Genomic DNA, 20431 nt, shown 5'->3' on the forward strand with positions numbered 1-20431 from the left:
ACTACCAGTGATGATCAGATCATCCACATAGATAACCAGAAGGATGATGTCACTGTCAGTTGTCTTGATGTACAGATTTGAGTCTGAAGACCTCCTCTTGAAGCCTTGATCACTGAGGTACGTATCAATCTTGATGTACCATGCCTGAGGGGCCTGCTTCAAACCATAGAGAGCTTTTACCAATCTGAGAACCTGATGGTCTTTACCAGCAACCTTGAAACCAGGAGGTTGCGTCATGTAGACCTCTTCATGGAGATCACCATTCAGGAAAGCACTCTTTACGTCCATCTGATGGACCTTCCAGCCAAACTGTGTTGCCATGGCTAGGACTAATTTGATGGTGCTCATCTTTGCAGTAGGAGCAAAAGTCTCCTCATAATCAATGCCCTGACGCTGAGAAAAGCCCTTTGCCACTAAACAAGCTTTGTACTTATCCAAAGTACCATCTGATTTGTATTTGATTTTGTAGACCCATTTGCAGCTAATGGGTTTCTTCCCTGGGGGAAGATCAGAAAGGACCCAAGTGTTGTTCTTCAGCAGGCTCTAGTGTTCAGATTGCATGGCCTGTTCCCACTCTGGAATTCCTTTAGCCTCAGAATATGTTTGAGGTTCAAACACACTGTGAATGTTGGCCATAAGAGCAAAGTTAACAGAATCTGTAGTTTTGCTCTTTTTCCGAGCAGTTCTCCCATCAATGAGCTCATCATCATGAAGATCAGCAAGTGTCTTAGCTCACCACTTAGGCCGGAGAGGAGAATGACCAACAATAGTACTAGGAGATGCTTGATCAGCAGGATCCTGATCAGAAGAATCTAGATCAAACTCAGGTGAAGCATCTTCAAAACGAGGTGATCCTGCAGGAGAAGCCGGAGGTGGCTGTACAGGTATCACTGGCAGGACTGGAGCTAGAGGAGCTACTGGAGCCCTCCCATCAGGTGGACCTAATGGAAGCCGAACTCCCAAATCATGAACCTGCATAGGCTGGTCTGCTGGATCAGGAACAGGAGAAACAGGCATGAATGGTCCTCGCTGCTCATCAAAGACTACATCGCGGCTGTATATGAGACGAGATGTCTCAACATCAATAAGGCGGTAGGCTTTGTGAAGACTGCTATATCCAGCAAGCATCAGTTTCTGACTTTTGGCATCCAACTTGGTGCGTGAAGCATCAGGGATCCAAACAAAAGCAAGAGAGCCAAAAACCTTCAGGTGACTGATTCTGGGCTTGCGACCTGACTAGGCCTCTTCCGGAGTTTTACCTTTGACCGCCACTGTGGGTGACCGGTTCAACAGATAAACTGTAGTGTTAACTGCTTCTGCCCAAAAACGCTTCGGAACATGTCTGTGTTCGAGCATGGAACGAGCCATCTTGGTGATTGTCCTGTTCCGACGTTCAACTACACTGTTCTGTTGTGGCGTGTGGGGTGTGGTGAACTGGCGTTGGATGCCATGTGTATCCAAGAAGTTGGAGAAAACATTAGAACAAAATTCCCCCCCATTGTCTGATCTAAGAGTAATAATAGATTTCCCAGACTCTTTTTCAACTAAGGGTTTAAACTTCTGAAATACAATAAATGCATCGGATTTCTTTTTAAGGAAATACACCCACATTTTTCTACTGAAATCATCTACAAACAACAGAAAATACCTGTACCCAAGAACAGAAGGAGTGGCCATAGGGCCGCAAATATCAGCATGAACAAGCTGAAGTACTTGAGAAGCTCGCCAAGAATCGCCACTGGGGAAAGGTGTGCGATGTTGCTTCCCAGCCTGACATGCGTCACAAACTCCAAGGTGTCGGGTTTGAATCTCTGGCAAACCAAGAACAAGCTCATCCCGAGCAAGTTGTGAGAGATAATGCACATTTAAGTGCCCATATCGCTGATGCCAAAGTGTGCTGATGGAAGATCGCCGAGCAGCCATAGCTAAGTCTTGAGAATCACTAGAATCAGTAAGTCTGAAAAGACCATGATCCTCAAGACCAACTGCAACAGTAGACTTAGTCGCCCGATCAGTGATGGTGCACTGATGTGAATTGAAGGTGACTGCCGAGTGTGGAGAATGTCGCAGCAACTGACTGACCGAGAGTAGATTTAGTTCCATCCTTGGAACGTAGTACACATCAAGGAATATGAGCTTCCTCCCAACAGACTGAATTTGAATGTTGCCTTTACCAACAACCGTGTACTCTTCTCCACCACCAAAGATAACAGAATCTGAATAAGGCTGGTAGTCAGTAAACCAGTCTCTGTGGTGAGTGAAATGTCGAGAGGCACCTGAATCAATGTACCAGGCAGATGACTGCACATGATCTGCGGGTCTTTTAGCCATGAAGGTGTAAAAGGTAGATTCTGCCTGCTCAGTGTGCTCTGCACTGTTCGCTTTGGGTTGCAAACCTGATTGCTTAGACTAGGCAGCTAAGTGTTTCCGACATGCAACCTTCATGTGACCATACTTGTGGCAATAGTTGCATTGAATGTTCTTCTTTTTGGTACCATCGGATGCTGGAGCAGAAGACTTCTGCTGAGATGGTTGCTGAAACTTGCCCTTATCCTTCTGAAAGGATTTCGCAGCAAAGGCTTGCTCAGTGGAGGTGGAACTGGAGTTGCTATTGAACTGTTGTTTCCACTGATCTTGCTGAAGTAGCAGGGTGCAAAGATCAGTGAACTTTAGATCAACACCAGTAGATGTGATGTTGAGAGTCTTGATAAAATGCTCATAGGAATTTGGTAGACTCCGAAGAGTGATTACCACAATATCCTCTTCCTCCATCTTGCGACCGATGGCAAGTAACTGATCACGGATTTCCTGAATCCGATTCAGGTGTGCCTGGAGCGAGCTGCGCTCATCCATGACAATAGAAAACAGAGTGTTTTTCAGAAAGAAGGCTCTGCTCTTGTTGGAAGTCTCATGAAGACCTTTGAGATGTGTCCAGATTTCGGCCGCTGTCTTGTCGGATGGAATCTGAGAAAGTTGGTTATCAGCTACGAAGAGTTTGAGAAGCATTACTGCCTCTCGATTGTTCAGATCCCATGTATCTTGATCAGGACCCGGAGAAGTCGGACGCTACTTAACACCCAGAACAAGTTGATCGGTGTTTCGATATTCGAAGATTGCGATGATGCACTGCTTCCAGGTTCCATAATTGCGACCATTGGATTTGGAATTATGCTCGAGCAGTTGTTAGAGATGCCATGGCAAGTTTTTCAATGAAAAACTGTGAAAATCTGTGAAGGCACGTTCTTCGAGACAAAAATACGAAAGACCCAGAAGAATCAGAGAATGACCCAGAAGAGAGCTCGAAAAACCCAGAAGGAATTTGCTGTCGTTTTCTGAATCCGCTGGCTCGAAAATCGAGGCACAACAATCAAGGCACAGAAAAAATGGACGACAACCCAGTTGAGCTCTCGAAAAACCCACCAAGAATCTGCAAACAAAATATTTTTCGACCCCAAAAATTAGGGTTTTGAAAAAAACGGCCCTCACTGAAAAAAGCTTGAAAAAACTTCAGATTTCTTGATAAAAAATGGTCGAATCTGCTTCCCAGAGCACGATGACAGACTGAGACGGCTAAGAGCATGAAGATTTGATACAGAAACATGCAGATTTTCACCCCAAAAACGCGAGTCTGCTAGTCGCGCGACTGTTACAAACCCCTACAACTACAACAAGAGCCTCCAAATCGCGTGGGTGCAGGCTGAAGACGCGAAAATGGAGTGTAAAAAAAATCGCGATTTGCTGAGAATGGTACAAAACGACCACGATTTTCATGCAATTTGTAGACCCGAGTTCAGAATTTCTCTAGACAGGAAAACCTAGGCGGGTTTTTGGAGAAAATAGCTGAAATAATTTTGGAAAAATTTAAACAAATAATTTCAAGAAGAAATTATAAATTTTAGCAAAAAAATTTAAGCATTTAGCTCTGATACCATATTTCGAGGTAATTGGTAAATACTTGCTTGTTAATAACAGAGACCAAAAGGTCAATTTATACAAAAGAATGAGACGATGTTTCCTTAGGAAACGATCGTAAAGAATAGAAACATTCTATTCCAGAGAAAGCAAAAAACAAAAGCAAACTAAAGCTAAAGATATTTACAAGATAACCATTAACTTATAATAGACGTCTTATCTATTATTGTAATAGAATTGGAGATTGAAAATTGATGGGGTCATGAAATTGGAGTTGTTGTGGATTGCAAAGTGGAAATTTAGTCAAGTCATAAATAGATGAGTGTAAAATTAACCCAAGCATGGATTTTAAAGTGGAAATTTGGTTAATCCATGGATTTGTTGGTGGAATTTCATCCTAGCCAAGGATTTATATTTCTTACTTGGAATTCATTTCTCAAAGAAAGATTTTATCTTCACTTTTTGGTGTTCACTTGAACTTTTTAAATTTTTTCTTGCCTTGTAAAAATTTGGATTTTAAATATTAATTTATGTCGGGTGAAATTTTTTCCTAGTCATAGATTTTGCAGTGGAGCTTTCTTTTAGTCAAGGATTCAGGGTGTAAACTTGATCTTCACAAGGATTTTGTATTGGAAATTTGATCAAATCTTGGAATGTGAAGGGGAAAATTGACATGGACAAGGAATTGTACGTGGAAATTTGCTTGACTCATGGTTGATAATAGAAACTTGAGGTTGTGAAGGATTAAAATGGAAATTCAACCTCATGAAATTTGAAGAGGAAATTTGCTGTAGTCATGAATTTTTGAGGGGAGGCCTTGGATTGTCTTATGAAAACATTGAATTTCGATTTCATCCAAGGATTTTTTTTGAGAATTTTCTTCTTTTCCCCTTATTTCCCCTATTAAACTTGGAATTTCCACTTCTCCACACTTAGCACTTTTTAAAATATTTATTTTTCATTTCTCCACATCACAACTTCACAAATTTCATACTTCAAACATGATTTTTTCAAACCATCATCATCTCATGCAAGGATTGAAGGCAAAACTTGACATGGAGGTGGATTTCCTAAAGGAAATTCTTCTTAGACTTGGATTTTGCAACTAAGATTTGGTCCTTAGAAAATTTCTTCATTCTAACCTTCAAGTGAAGAAAAATGTTGACAACCTAACTAAGCTAAAGATTAAACTAGAAAGCGAGGAAAAATAGGGGTTCTCCATTTGCAATGGGGCATGCGTATTTACAACAGAACAAGCCCTATCTAATTCTATATAATGTTTCCATTTTCCAAATAAGTCATTTACCAAAGACTCAGCCTATTTTATTCTTGCAGGCTAATTTGGGTTTTTTAAGGGAATAATTAAATAATTAAATTTTGTATTTAATTAGCTAAATGCCGATCCTTGGTTGTTTTAATAAAGACCTCATTTTATGTCAATAGTGGGTAATCTTGTGAGTGGGAAAATGAAATAAAAGAAGATAAAATTAAATAATTCTCCCGAAGATGGATTGAAAAGTGTTTGAGAGCCAAAAAGCAATTCATTTTGGCTTTTTATTTTCTTGGAGAGATTTTGCTTTTGGTATAGCAAACCCTAGGACAAATATTTTAACAAACCCTTGGACAAATATTTTGGTTCCTTCCTAGTTGATTGGATGGAATCACATTTCAATGAATCTTGGTGGTTTCCTTGAGGATTCACAAGTGTGCCTGCTGGAGTGGATTGGTTTCAATGGTCATACATCTACCCTAGCCAAATTGTACATAGAATCATAATGGTTATACAAGTGTTGAATGATCACAATTGACATGGCTTGAAGCATCACCTAGCCACTAGTGGTCCATGTATGCTTAGCTCTACTTGAAAACCTCTTGTTGTCAAAGCACCGACAAAATTTCAATTGTTGATTTTGAAGGATGAAATAGTTGAATTTGTTAAAATACAAAAAAATAGTTTTTTCCAAGAAATCCAAAGGTTCTTTTTGGTTTGGAAAATACAACTTGCTCAAAATACGAGGCTTTTGTGAATAACTGTAAACCGATGTACCCTTGGATTTTATGATGTACCCCCAGTTAGTGATGTCTAGGGAGGTGGACATAATGCCTCCTTATTGCCGTCATTCTCTACATTTTTGTGGGACATCCTTGGTACATCTTCCCAATATGGGGGACCATAGATTAAAATCTCTTCGAGAAGTGGCCAATATCTCTACTTCTCGCGATAACTTTTGCATGATGAGAAAACTTAAGGTTTTTTGGCGAGAAATTTAAGCCGAGAAGACTTCAAATTCTTGTCAAGAAGTTGGCCACTTCTTTGCGATAAATGGTGAACTTTTCATGATAACTTAACTACTCTTGAGCGACACCAATAAAACAGGGACATCCAATGATTTGTCCATTCATTGTTTATTATGCAATTTTGAGTGTTTTGAGGAGAGAAATAGTTTCTGACAGCCTCGTAGATCGATCAGAAGCAGATTTGAAGTGAATTCAAAGAGATTTTTGAAGCAAATCCAAATTCACAGGTAAGTTTTCTAATTTCTTTTTCTTTTAGTGGGAAGGGGAAGAGGAAGATGTAGATTAGTTTCATATTTTACTTGACATTTATATTTGCTTATCTTTATACTAAGACAATTTTCTATTTCTAGTTTGATTTAGAGTTCAGAGCTTCTAAATATGGCTGCCAGCCATCGACATTCCACATGAAGATGCAATTTTGTTACATATTGCTTATATATATATCAACTTGTTTGGTTTGTTTACTCATTTAGTGACTTATTAGATGCATATACTCAATTTGCAAAAAAAAGCATTTCTAATTAAATTTAAATCATTTTTATTATTCCTGATATTTCCCCAAGAAGTTACCAATTTAGCTCCGATATTTGCCGAGAACTTTATTTTTTGCCTCATTGATAAGTGCCAAGGAACGGGATTTTGAACTATGTGGGGGACATTTACTGGGACTCCCTCATTGTCAAGCTCACATTTGGGAACAGCCCGACATCTTCGATGTCTCTATGATGTTCCTTGTCCATAGCACTTTATGAAGTGCCAGCTCTGGCACATCTGTTATTTGATTCACTGTTATGGCTTCTAGTTGGCTGCCTGTGGTAGACAGAAATAATTACACAAATGGTCTGTTGATCTCTATGGATGTATTACCTTGAGATAGATTTTTTTTAAATTTAAAAATATATGCTGCTCTTTTTCAAAATTGGCTCTTTTTTGTTATATACTCCCTGGACAACATAATGAGCTTGCTAGTCATGTTAAACAAGAAGAAAATCAAATCAATACTGATTGGGATTTTGTTAAGTCATTTATCAAAGTTCAGTCCCAACAGATTCATATCCTCTTAAGCTTCTGAGGTCCTTTAAGTAGTTACTGCTACACGTTAAATTTTCACCATTTTCTAGATCTAGTTTGTAAAATTATACCAAATTCTCACTATTTTGCATAACTATCTGGTTATGAAATAATTTCTAATTCTTCACTATTTTACATAACTATCTGGTTTATGAAATTCTTTCTAAATTTTCACCATTTAATAGAAATATCTAGTGTTAAATTATGGAGGACATTGATAATGCTTTGGGAAAACTTCAGTGATTATTGCCTGAATGTTATTTGTTGGATTGTGACCGGGATTTAATACATTATCCTAATTACACATATTTTTAAACACTATTGGTCATATACTATATATTGGCCTTTAATTAAAAAAATGTAGAGCTGTTTCTGCTACTAGTAGTTGTAGGTCATTCGGCTGAATTAACCATTAAACTTAAGGTCTAATTATTAACCTCTAACATATTTAGCATTAGTCTTATTAGGAGGCACATATCTGTAGTGGCAAGTCATAATTGATGCTGCTGCTGTTGTTCAACCAAGTCAAGCAAAGCAGAAGATAAATAATATACGAAAATTATTGGATCTCTTCTTTTTGCCTACTTTAAGCTATTTTAATTTTTGAGTTTATTGTAATAGCTGTCCACCAAATTCGGGAATTATCTTGTTGTCCCTGAAATCCTGTCTCTGTGTACCCATGTCTTCTTGTCCCAGAATCCTGGAGAAATACTGCCACAAACATATAATATTTTGGGCCAAAACAAAAAGTCATAAGCTGTTGTTTGAATCACAGGGTGTCTAAGAATCTACCAGTCAGTAGCTCAAGCAGATCCAATGTGTCTCCATTTTTGCGCCTTCCTAAGCGTCAGTTATTTTCTGAGTTTAGCCTATATTATCAATGGTCCCTGTAGGCTAATGTGTTGATTAGGGAGCCCTTTTGAGGGTGTTCTATTGCTATTTGGCTTACCTTTTGGTGCTTATTTTCAGTATTATTCAGATCAGTGCCCTGCTTTATTTGTCGTGTGCCTTCCAGAGATCATTCAGGGCAATTTGTTTCACACTTGCTATTTTTAGTAAGTCACTTGGATGTTTTGTTCATACTTTACTATTTATGATAGAGTCACTGAGATGAATAGTTGGCATCATATCTGTATCTAGAAAGTGGATGTACTTATCCATGAGTTGATATTGGCAATTATCAAGGGTTTCATGTTTAAGTTAAATTATTAAAGTTAAAACAAGTTTGACTTTAAATATATTTGTTGTATTAAATGACTTTATGATATGACAACATAAATTTGGTTAAAGTGAATTTAAGTTGTTTTGATAAAGTGACTTTATTTTTGCACCTAGGGAGTTTAAAACTTCAAATAATTTAATGAAGTGTTTTATGGAGATAGATGCCAATATTAGTTAGACATAAGGTGAATATACAATTAATTCATAAAGTGATTTTAAGCTAATTAAAATTATATAAGGGGTCACTTTATTATAGTTCCCAGTTACAAGTTAATATGAGTATTTAAAGGAAGTTTTTAAAAAGGGTTGCAAAAACATTTTGAATGTTGTAAAAGAGGATTTGAAGATGTCATTTGATATACATGGTTTTGTAAGATTTCTCTCCAAGAATGATGGACACTTCCGTATTTAACCCAAGCACACACAACACAATAAAGAAATAAACAAGAAATTGCAAGAACTAAACAATCCATAGAACATGAACATTTGCTTTCTATTATATTCAATGAAATATTACTACAATATTTAGAAACTTAACATGCTACAGCCACGTGGGCATTTTCATTACAATAATTTGCGAATTGGAGCCATCAAATATACCATCAGAATTGCCTTTGATAACTGTTAACCAAAATGACCCCATGCCAAAAAATCAAATTCAAATAATAATCTGTTTAACGGTCACCTCGGGTTTTTTTAATGAAATAATGCGACATTGGCTATATTCCTTATTCCATGTTATGCCTTAGAATGTTTTAAGTCGCGACCATGCGATTCGCATAGTCGTGGATGGTTAAGTGCTAACTAGGATCAAGATGGCGAAGGTGCAATTGCCTTGTGTTTGCATTATCGTGGAGTATATTGGCTTAACCAAGGTTAGGGTGGTGAAAGTGCACTTTGCTTCGTCTTTACTTGATCACACAGTTATATTAGCACGCTATGGCTTAAGTTGTGATGGCACAAAAAGGGCAAGCTTTTAGTGTTTTAAAGATACATCTCACACCGTTAGATCTTTCAGATCTACGACTAGTGCATGATTGCAACAGGTTAAGAAGTGGCTAAGGCTTGAGTTGTGATCAAGCGATTGCCTTGTGTTTCGCTTGATCACAAGGATAAAAGGTGGAACTGAGATCAAGGTGGTGAAGGCATGAATGCGGTTAGGATCTTAGTCTTCGAAGCGTCGCGACGGTTAATGAAGGATGTTAAGAGCGGGTTGCAAAGCAACAATAATCAATGGGTCGCAGTTTTGCAAGTAGTAACTGTTATTGAAGAAAGGTGATGGCGAAGCTATGATCACGGGCGGTCAACCACAAAGTATAAAGTTGAATTGCTGATAAGGTGGTAGAATGCTAAGAGATGTTTGGTCCATGTGGCAAGGCTTGATGGATAACTCCAGTTGACCAAATGACATGGCTGATTTGGCAATTTAATGATAGCGGAAGCAGCGCCTTGATGATGAACCCGATCTTTCCGATTTCCTGCAACCACTTTTAGCATTCCCTAGGTTTGATAAACCACCTGTTAATCCATCCATTTAGTTAGAAGTTAATGACCACCGTTCTTGACTTCTCAGAGCTTTGTTTGGTGAGGAAGTGATCTTCTCATGTATGAATTTGCACTGTGATTAGATCTTTCTAGTTTTGTAGTGATTATTCTCTATAGATTTGATTGTAGTGGTTGATTTTGTCTTACGATGGAAGTTATCTAAGTTATGCTTACACTATAAAAGCAAATGTTGTACTCTTTCTTAGGGTCGGATCTTCTCTGTTTCTCTGGTATTGTCTTGGAATGCTATTGTAAATTCCCTCTTTGCCTTTGAGTTATATGACATCCTGTCTTATCTCTTTCAGCCATCGATGTACTTGTTGTGAGGTTCTTACACCATCGCCCCAAAATTTTGGGGACACCCATTTTTTTGATCGCCCTGGCAAATTTTTTTAATTTCCGATTTTAGAAATTTTTTTCGCCTTGGATGCCTTCAGGCCAGGAGGGAGGAGGTTAGATTTGTTTTTCACCTAGTTTTAACTTGGTTTTCCAGAATTGGCAATTTTATCCTTAGGCCGAACAAATTTCAAAGACAACATTTTCTCGATAATTTAGACTATACTTGGCAGGCTAAATTTATAAAATTTTGGAGTTGGACAATTTTTATTTTGAAAATTGGATGTAATTATATAATCGTTAGCGTTTGCAAAATATTTTTTTTAGATTTAATTGTTTCGAAAAATTTTAATTTTTGGTGAAAAATTAATTTTGTAATGGTGAAATCAAATTGGAAAACCGATATTAGATGGGAGAGAAATGATTTATTTTTGTTAAAAAAATTAAAATTGCATTGCAAAATCGATTTTGGATTGAATTGCAAAAAGTGGCATTAAATAGGTTAAATTTGCCTTGAAGATTTTAAAATAAAATAAAATAAAAATTGGTAGATTAAAATTGAAAAAATCGATTTTGGCTTGCCAAATTCGATTTTAAATGACATTTTAATTACTAAAACATCATTAAATGAAAATGTTTAGCATCTCCAAGGCTTTATTAATTTTATTTTTTGCAATTTTGGTCTTAATCAGTAATTAAAAATGCAAATTTCACTATGGCAAAATTAATTTTTGGCTTAACATTTAAATTTGGGCCAGAATTGTGCACTAATTAAATTTTTTCTCTCCTATAGGTGCAAGTCGGCTAGCATGAGAAGTGTGTGGAGTTGGGTATAAGAAGACTTCTCCCTGAATTCTCCCCTTTCCCATTTCTCATTCCACCACAAGCAGGTCTCTTCTATTTGGCGATTTTCTTAGGCAGCCTTCTACTTAGAAAATTTTGGGAGTAGACTTGTGTGCTTGAAGCAGATTTCAGGGCCTTGGTATTTTTTTTTTAGGGGCAGAATTTCCTTGTGTTCGGCGATTTTTTCTTTTGGAAGAGCAGCTCTACTTGACATTTTTTCTCTTGAAAATAATTTTCAGACTTGGCGACTTCTTTTTGGGAGCAGACTTGGCATTACTTTGGTCTGTTTTCTTTCTTGCAAAGAAGCTACAATTTCAATCTAGAACGAAGGGGGCAGATCTGATTTTTCTTGCCCTAGGCGATTTCTTCTTGAAATCTGATTTCCTCTAGAGGCTGTGATTTTGTTTCCTAGGAGTTGGACAAATTTTGTTGGTGAAGAAGTATATGATCAAGGACCTGATTTTTGGCACATGCATGGGCAATTTCGAGAGGACAAAATTTTGATTTCTTCAGCTAGGGCATCATTATTTGCAAAGGGCTTGAAATTCTTAGGTCTGATCCGAACTTCAAAGAAGACCCGACTATTGGTAAAAGTGAATTTAGTTCATTCTAGAGCTAAAAGGTGATCCTTAAGCGGATTTCGCTCCTTGTTCTTGTTTGGTTTTGTTTCTCTTGGTTCTTCTTGCATTCATCATCCACCACTTCATCATCCCATCTATAGGTTGAAGATTGGAGAGATAAGTGTAGAATCCTTGATAGGACATTTGGCGAGGTAGAAATAAGCTAGACCACCTTAGGAATGAAGTTGGGAGATATAAGTGTAGTCCATCCTAAGGCAACGAAGAGGCAGAAATAAGTGGTAGTCCCACCCCTAGGTTGAAGATTGGAGATTGATAAGTGTAGTCATAGGACTTGGCGAGGTAGAAATAAGTTAGAATCCATCGATAGAAAGAAGGTTGGAGATCGATAAGGGTAGTCTATATCACTTAGAATGGAGGGGCAGAAATAAGTGTTTAGGATGGTAGATGTTAGTGTAAGCAAGAACCCTAAGGGAACAAATACTAAGAAAGACAAAGAGGACATGATGCCCAAAACCACCTTCTTCTAAAAAACGAGGCGAATTACCGATACCAATATCGGTACAATGAACATGATACTACTAAAGGACAGACTAAAGAAAGGACAATCCCCCATGGCAAAGAAGATTTACAAAAGTAGAATTGTACACGCGGCAGCCTTTCCTTCTACCTTGCCTTGCCCAAAATTGGTTATGAAATGTGCATCCAGGTTTGATTTGGTTAGTAAATCCATCATTTTTGATGATGGGAAGAGAGCGTTGGTCAACATTGGTGGACAGGTGATCGAAGAAGCATTTAGCATCCCTCAGTACAAAAGTATGACACTAGTAATGATGGACTAGGCGGCCAAGTCATTTGAAGATAACCAAGAGGCTTATTTCATGCATCTAAAATAGGATTGGCTACACAAAGGAAAGAAGGGAGTCACCAGATCATCGAGGCTCATGGTGGCAGACTTCAAATCAGAATATGGAGATCTCATTGTGCTTCTTAGCTAGATCATGGGCCTAGCTCAAGGTATGCAATTCAAAAACTGGATTAACTTCTTTATTTATAAAATTGAAAAAGGAAAAAGAAGATTTGATTGGGTTAGGATCATAAGCGAGAATCTAGAGTTGCAACTTAGAACCGTACAAAATCAAAAGCAATTCTACATGGGGTTCTTATCTGTTTTATCTGATTGCTAGATTGTATAAAAATCCTGGACTTAAGGCCTTAGGAGAAATTGGCAATGGGCTGGGGCAATATTTGGTGCATGAATGCTATCCACAGCTTCATTTGCACAACAACAAAAACTATAAAATATTTTGTGATGCCTTTGCCATGAAGACAGTAAGGATACTACAAGGGACACCTGCTAAAAGACTCTCATCAGAAGCAGAAGCAAAGATTAAGAAATATGGGAGTTGGTTCATCCAGTTTCCGCAATTCACATACATTAGAGTGGCAGGAAGCACAATTTGTCCTAAGAGGCTTCCAAGATACCCACCTGACAAGGTAGTTTTGATGGAATTGGCTAGGCAACTTGAACATGATGACAAAATAATGAAACTTGAGGGTAAGACATGGATTACCTTCTCATTCGGAATTGGTAATGATAGTTGCCCCAATCGTGTTGCCTTTGCAGTTGCGGAGAATGAATTGGAATGGTATCATCTAGGATGGTATAGAGCAAGGCAAGGATTTGATCCTAATGGTCTTATCAAGGTATCTCACGGAAATGCATTTAAACATGTTCCCACTATAGAAGACTTTTGGGCCAATGCCAAGGATGACTTTCATGTGAGAAAGCTAGCTTTCTCAAAATTGTCGGTGAACATGATGAGAGATATCAGATGGAGTGGCCTTGATATTCCCAATCAATTGGAAGATGATGGAGATGTGCTGAGAGAAGATTATGTTACAATAGAGGGAACAGAGTTGAATCCAGTAGATTGGGATGATCATCAAGATCCTTCCTTAGAGGCAGTTACGAGGACAGTTGACTTTCACATTGAGTCGTGGTACAATGAAAGATTAAGGAAGCTACAAAGTCAAAGGATACACCTTACTTATGAGAAGATGAAGCCAAAAGAGGGTCCATCGGAATCAATCGGACAGAAAGGTGAAGGAAGTAGCCGGCAACAAGAAACAATTAGAAGCAAGAAGAGAGCTTTGGAGGTTGAGAAAAGCAAAGAACATTTAGAACCTTTATGAGAAGACACTACAAGCAGCAAGCAACATGATGAAATCGGTTGAGCTCAAGATAAACCATACGCCTTGCCCTCCCATGAAGGAAGTCAACGAAAGCCTAGCTAAGCTCATTGCCTTGGCTAAAAGGATGAAAGAAAAAGGGAGATTTATATTAGATCATTTGATGTAAGCCCAAGTGGCAATTTCTCTTTCTTCTAGGATAGGACAAGTGTCTAATTCAAATTGGCTGCCATTTTGGTGCCTTCTCATTGGTTGCCACTTTTCTTTTTTTTCATTGGTCCATTGATGAGGTGGCGGCTTCTCATTGGCCGATGGGGTGGCAACCCTAATTAGGGTTTCTAGGATCCAATCTGGATCGTTGATTTTGCCTCTTTATTTCTACCGTCGGTTGTAAATTTTGGCCTCTATATATGGCCATTTTCTCTCATTTGTTATGGTCAAAGAAAATTGTTGCAAAGATAATGCCAAAAAATCGCTTTTCTTTCTCATTGTTGTGACTTGCATGGTGATTAAGAGCTTTTGGTGTTGTTGCATGGTTTTTACTTCCATTAGTTAGAATTAGATTTCATTTTGAAATTGTTAAAGTAAATTTCATTTCAAAAAGTTGCTAAGTAAGATTAAGAGTAGATGAATAGTTGCATGGTAGTATTAGTGGATGTTTGATATGGATCAATAACTAGACCACTAGCATCCTAGCGGCTTGTTAGAAAGCCTTGTGTGGTGTTAGTAAACAGTTTTGGCCTTCCAAAATTAAATACAAAGAATGACTCAAGACGCCCAAATAGAAGAACAATTGCCACTAACAATTGGAAATACTATCATGAGATTGATAGCTTTCCTCTGAATTGAGAGGTATAGCTCCCTCTTAGAAGGATATTTAGAGAATTTAGATAACTGGTTAACATAAAGGTTTTCTAACATTTACCCATCACTATGGGATAAATACAATTATAAGATTTAAAAGCTATACAATGAAGAAAGAAAATGAACAAATAGCCACAGGACTGCCTATCCAGTTTCTCATATCACAGGGAAAGTACAAAGAAGCATTATCTTATTTTGCTGAATATGAATGATAATGCAAAAGTGCACCTAAAACATGAAAGAAATGACTGTAGAATCATTTTCAATCCAAGAAAACCATATTCAGACTTTAGAATCTGATGTATGAAACTATCTTTTATTTCAGATGCATAACAAAACAATAACAATATTATTTTATCTTTGTCATTACAATCAAGTTGCAGAAAAATAGAAATAACACTGCTATTCCCCTCCTTGTTACAATCACTGCACATAAAATATATTCTCCCTTTCCTGTAGCTGTAGAACTGCCGGTGAAGAGAAGAACCCCTGCTACATCTGAATCTTGCAATAAATAACATTTTGGATTGTCTTTTGGTTTCCATAACCGTTTCTTGAAAAATCAGTTTAATTATTCTCAAGAATAATCTTCTTCTTGCCCCTTTGGAATTTTAATAGTTGAGCCACTTTAAAGTTTCATAAATTATAATAAATCTTTTTACCAAATTTAAAAATGAATCCCTTGTGCATTCTTGGACAGATGGCATGTGCTGGTTACAGATTGCAATCATAATTCTGTAACTATCATTAATATACTACTGCACTCAAACAGTCATAACTTTTGATCTGTCAAGAATCTTGCAAAACGGCTCAGAGAGGATTTAGATAACTAGGTTTCCTCAAACATATCCAAAATTCAGCTCAATCCAACGGTCGGATTAAAAGGTGTGAGCCCCGCAACATGACTATTTTTTCTGATTGTGGCATATCTATATTTGCTGGTGTGTTGACAGACCTGTATTCAGTCCGTCATAACTTTTGACTTTGGCCAAATTTTGAAGATCGCCTTGGTGGACCTTTAGAAAACTTGATTTTGAACAACATATCCAAAATTCGATCAGATCCAACGGTGAAGTTAAAAGTTATGCCACCCGCATTGTTACTATTATTTTAATGCTGTCAGAAATTTTGACTCTGCAGACTCGAACACGAAGTTGAAGTAGAAACCTTTGGTTCAAGTTCAAGTTCGACTCCACAGATATGCTGCACCTTGGAATGTATTAACAATTCCATCCTTTTGCAAACCCAATCTTAAAATGAAGCAAAAAATTGAAGTTCTGAATTTGATGGTTCCACCTCAGCATACCTTCATAACTCTATCTTCTTCACAGGTTAGAGTTCATAATCTATAATCAGCAATTAAAAACCAACCCAAATCGACTTTGCAGAGTTAGCTTGGGAGTTTAGAACGTGGGTGCTAAAAGCATGGTAACATGTGGTAAACTAGTCCTTTCCTGTTGAATCATTGCGTCTATGGAGGTGGAGTTGCTGGTAAACTTTCATTAGATTCGATCCCTGTCCATTTGCTAATCTTTCCATTCATAGGAGTAGGAGTAGAGTAACAAATAGTTTAGTAATTGAAGCTTGAGGAAGTAAGGAAAATGTTATCGGTACACACACTTCCCATTACCATTACCATCACCATCAACGCCATTTGAAACTTATACCAACCATCATCACCACCATCCCAAAAAAAGTCCAAGTTGTCCTCAAACAAATAGCATAAGGCCACCTACGTGATTGCCAATGAATCACATCAATATACTAAGTTAGTATCCACAAGTGTAAGGAACATTGGAGTTCTTGCTTATGTCTTCATAAGTGTTAACTTTTCAAGAGAGTAATTGTGTGTTTGATACTCCGTATTAGATATTCAATTGCTAATATGTTATGTAGTGGTACAAAAACTGACATCAATAGTACTATGCAAGCTTTGTTTGCCTCTCTTTGATGTACTGTGAATATCTATAATCTGCATTTCTGTATCTATGTTGGCTCGTGAATGATAAGAAATGAAGCATTTTTTCCTTGTGTCACTCATGTGGTTGTCTGATTTGTATGTTGTTAATAGATTAAAGCAAGTTTGAATCTGTATATATTTGGATTGTCATGATAATGGTATTGTGCATGTATGGGTAGAGATTGATCTAAACACCCTATTTTGGTGCATCACCTCTTTAGAATAGATTAGGTAGTTACTTTCATGTATTTCTTCTCCCTTTTCTCTTCAAGAATAGTTTAAGTGCATCCTAATAGTAGAGGAAGCCGACCTTCTCTGGAGACTCAACCTCATAGTTCAAGTCCCACAACTTAGAGGTTGTTTCCATGTTTCACAAGGTTGTCCTTAGGTGAAAACTTTGGACAAGGGTGCAAGCTTTTGTGACAACAATAACCCTATTGGTCTTCTTTATATTGGGAGATTTAGCCACCCTAGAAGGTTCTAGAGGCCGACCATCTTTAATTTTTTCATCTTCTGATATTGGAATATGACGAGAATATGTCCAAACAGGTTTTGGAACTCATAAGTGTTTGAAGGGATTTTATTTATTCTCCCAAAGTAGCACAACTTCTAGAGCCAATATCTTATGACTGCAGGCACAATTAGCTATTATAACCAATTTTCAGGAACCTCTTGAAGTGTTCTACAACTTGGGACTATGAAGGACCACCCAATCAAAGATTGACCTTTTTTTGGAGCCTCTAAAGCCTTCAAAACTGAGTTTAAAGTTTTTGTACCGCCTTGCCAAAACTGAAAATTTAGTATCTTCAAATCCAGACTTGATCTTGCTACAAAACTTTACTGACATGCTTATATATCCTAAGTGAACTTCTAGGGAAGCAGTTCGAACAAGTTGTGCTCAAATGAACAACTTCCTAAAAATAGTAAATTTGCCAAAATCAGCAACTCTGCCCAAAATTAACTCTTATTGAAAAACTAGACTATTTTTGAGTGATACAAGATTGCTCTTACACTGTGGATGCTCCTGCATCGAAGAAGCTTGAGAGCTTTAGCTTCCAGTTCTATGAAATTTGAGGATGGAAACCCATGTAGTTTCTCGGTTGTGTGGATAAAAACCCATTCAGCCTACCAGGTGGAATTTTTCTAGAATTCACACTGAGTTTATTGCAGGTTGAAGGCAATACGTTTCAGATTGAGACTTCTTTCAATATAATTTTTCATCAAGGTTGCATGCAAGCATGTGAGAGGTTTTGATACAGGTTTGAAGAGTTTTCATGTTCAAAATCTAATCATAAAAGTGACTGAAATTTAAATCAGAAGCTGGCAATTTTATTACAGTCAAATGTTAATGCTCATTTTGTCACTTTTTGGGAGCTACAAGCTCATTGGTTTACGCACAGTCCTAGCAACCTCATTCTAGGGTCTAGCTGTTTGGAGTTGCGGAGTTTTGATCAAAGTAACAAGACGTGGCCCAGCTTGGACTCGACAAGGGTAACTCAACTTGTGACCTGGCTCGGACTCACCAGTGACTCGGTAGTGACTTGGCAATGTGACAATACCCTTGAAATTTTGAGACTTATTAGGATTTAAAGAAATTCCATGCACGTAATATTGAATAAAGCTTAAAGACACAATTACATCATGAAATAGAAGGTAATTTGATCACATACATAACATACATCGATTACATAAGTACAAATGTAAATTTTAGATCTATTAAGAAAATTTTGAAAACATAAATTAAAAATCGGTCGAGTTAGATGAGTCAGCCGAGTCAGCTAGGCGAGTCAGCTGAGTCCAGCTGAGTCGGGCGAGTCAGGCCAGTTGACCTGCCGAGTCACGGTCACGGGTTATTTTGACCCGGCTGAGGTAACTTGCTGACTTGGACAATTTGTCCCACTCGCGGCAAGTCTTGTTACTCTGGTTTTGATCAACATTAAAGAAGGGCTTAATCTATAGACTTCCAGGGCAGTGCTTTTGGTTTTACATCAGTCATTAATCCATCATTATTGGAGTTGCCCACGTTGAGGTTCAGATGAATTGAGGACTTAGTTCATTGTATGCAAATGTTTGAAAATATACATACAGTCTTCCATTTTATGATCAGACTTCAACAGTTTAATGTAATTGCCGCCTTGCTCTACTTTGGGTATGGCCTTCGTGTTTGATGATTTAATCTGGGTTGCTATTTTATTATTTGGTCAATATCAGCAATATATGCTTGTCAATTTGTTATTGTTTCATTTACATTGCATCATAATAATAAGGATAGAATAAGCAGGGATTCTTACACAATGAAAACTGTATGGTGATGACATAGTGATGCAAAATGCTTTTGGAGCACCTTCAAATCATGGATCTAACTGTTATCAAGCGAATAGAGCCTTTCCTTTTGTAAAGTAATTGGAGCGTCCAAGTTAGATATCAATTGAATTTTTGATTTTTTATTGGTTGGGATTTTTGCTCTAGTATGTTTAAGTCATCTCTACAATGATCAATGTCCCTGAGTTTTCACCTTTTTAATGACTGCCATCTTCTGAATGTTGGCAATAATCACATTACAAAGGCAGAGAGATCTACAAAGCATGCAAGATTTTTTAAGTGATGTTAATACTAGTGAGAAGAAGATGAGTACATGAACCATGGTGCAGAAGTACATTAGGAGAAAACAAACCAGGAAACAATCATTAGACCATATCCTTCTTGATTGCTTTTGATAATATATTTATTACTCTATTAATGTATGAAGTTCCTAAACATTAAGCTCACAAAATCTCGCTTCATAATGTATTTTGCATCTCACTTGACAAGAAATTGTTTCAATAGAATGCAATTGAAGTCAAGTAAATATGTCTCCCATTATGTACAACCAAAACAAGAAACATGCACAAAGATTGGAAATTCAGAGGTGAATCCCAGAGTCATCTATCAATGCAATGAATGTGCTGTCACATGACTTGTGCAGATACCTCTTTAATGAATACTTACTGCGTTAGAATGGGTGTCTTCAAATACCATACCGTATTTCTTGTAACTGCTGCAGATTCTTGGCTTGCAATTGTTAATGCTTTGTCAAAATCTTGTTTGTTCTAGTTCTAGCGAAGTGCTGTAACTAAATTTTTGTCAATTGATTTTGAATTATTGAAATGTATTTCCTAACTTGGGCTCTCAACTCATTGGTATTCTTTGGATGGAAGGGAAGTGCCACATCAGATTTTCAATAATTTAGATGCCATTGGAGAAGGAGAGAAGTGGTGGGAGGTATGAGGCTCAATTTTCTCTATCGGTATTTAGAATTTGTTTAAGCAGTTATAAATTTTTCTGAACATACAATTGAATCTTGAACTACTTGTGGTCTGGTTTTGATAACATAGGAACAATTCATTTGCTCATTCAACTTTGACGTCTTCTTTTTCTAGGCTGTGGAGCTGCAAAAACTCATTTTGGCTCACAACAGCATCCAGACCATTTCAGAAGACCTAGGAAATCTGTCTTTTCTGACAGTTTTGAATGTCAGTCATAATCAACTCTCATGTCTTCCGGCTGCTGTTGGACGGTATATGATATGTGTTTTTTCATTGTGAAAAGTCAGAAAATATTTTATAAAGAA

At 37.4% G+C, this 20431-nt stretch overlaps 1 protein-coding gene across 3 annotated transcripts in view; it reads left to right on the forward strand.

The window, feature by feature from the left end:
• LOC149541067 (Leucine-rich repeat (LRR) family protein) overlaps positions 1-20431 on the forward strand; it is a 243758-nt gene that overhangs the window by 7258 nt on the left and 216069 nt on the right. For 2 of the 3 annotated variants that reach the window (XM_089802058.1, XM_089802060.1), the window contains exons 2-3: positions 20019-20082; positions 20241-20377. In XM_089802058.1, the coding sequence (XP_089658184.1) occupies positions 20019-20082; positions 20241-20377 (201 nt within the window). The remainder of the gene's footprint in view (positions 1-20018; positions 20083-20240; positions 20378-20431) is intronic. The other variant, XM_089802059.1, reaches the window with a different exon arrangement.

The sequence above is a fragment of the Cupressus sempervirens genome, chromosome 9 (assembly GCF_028749045.1).
Source record: "Cupressus sempervirens isolate cs-2001-9-10 chromosome 9, ASM2874904v1, whole genome shotgun sequence".
Taxonomy (NCBI): Eukaryota; Viridiplantae; Streptophyta; class Pinopsida; order Cupressales; family Cupressaceae; genus Cupressus; species Cupressus sempervirens.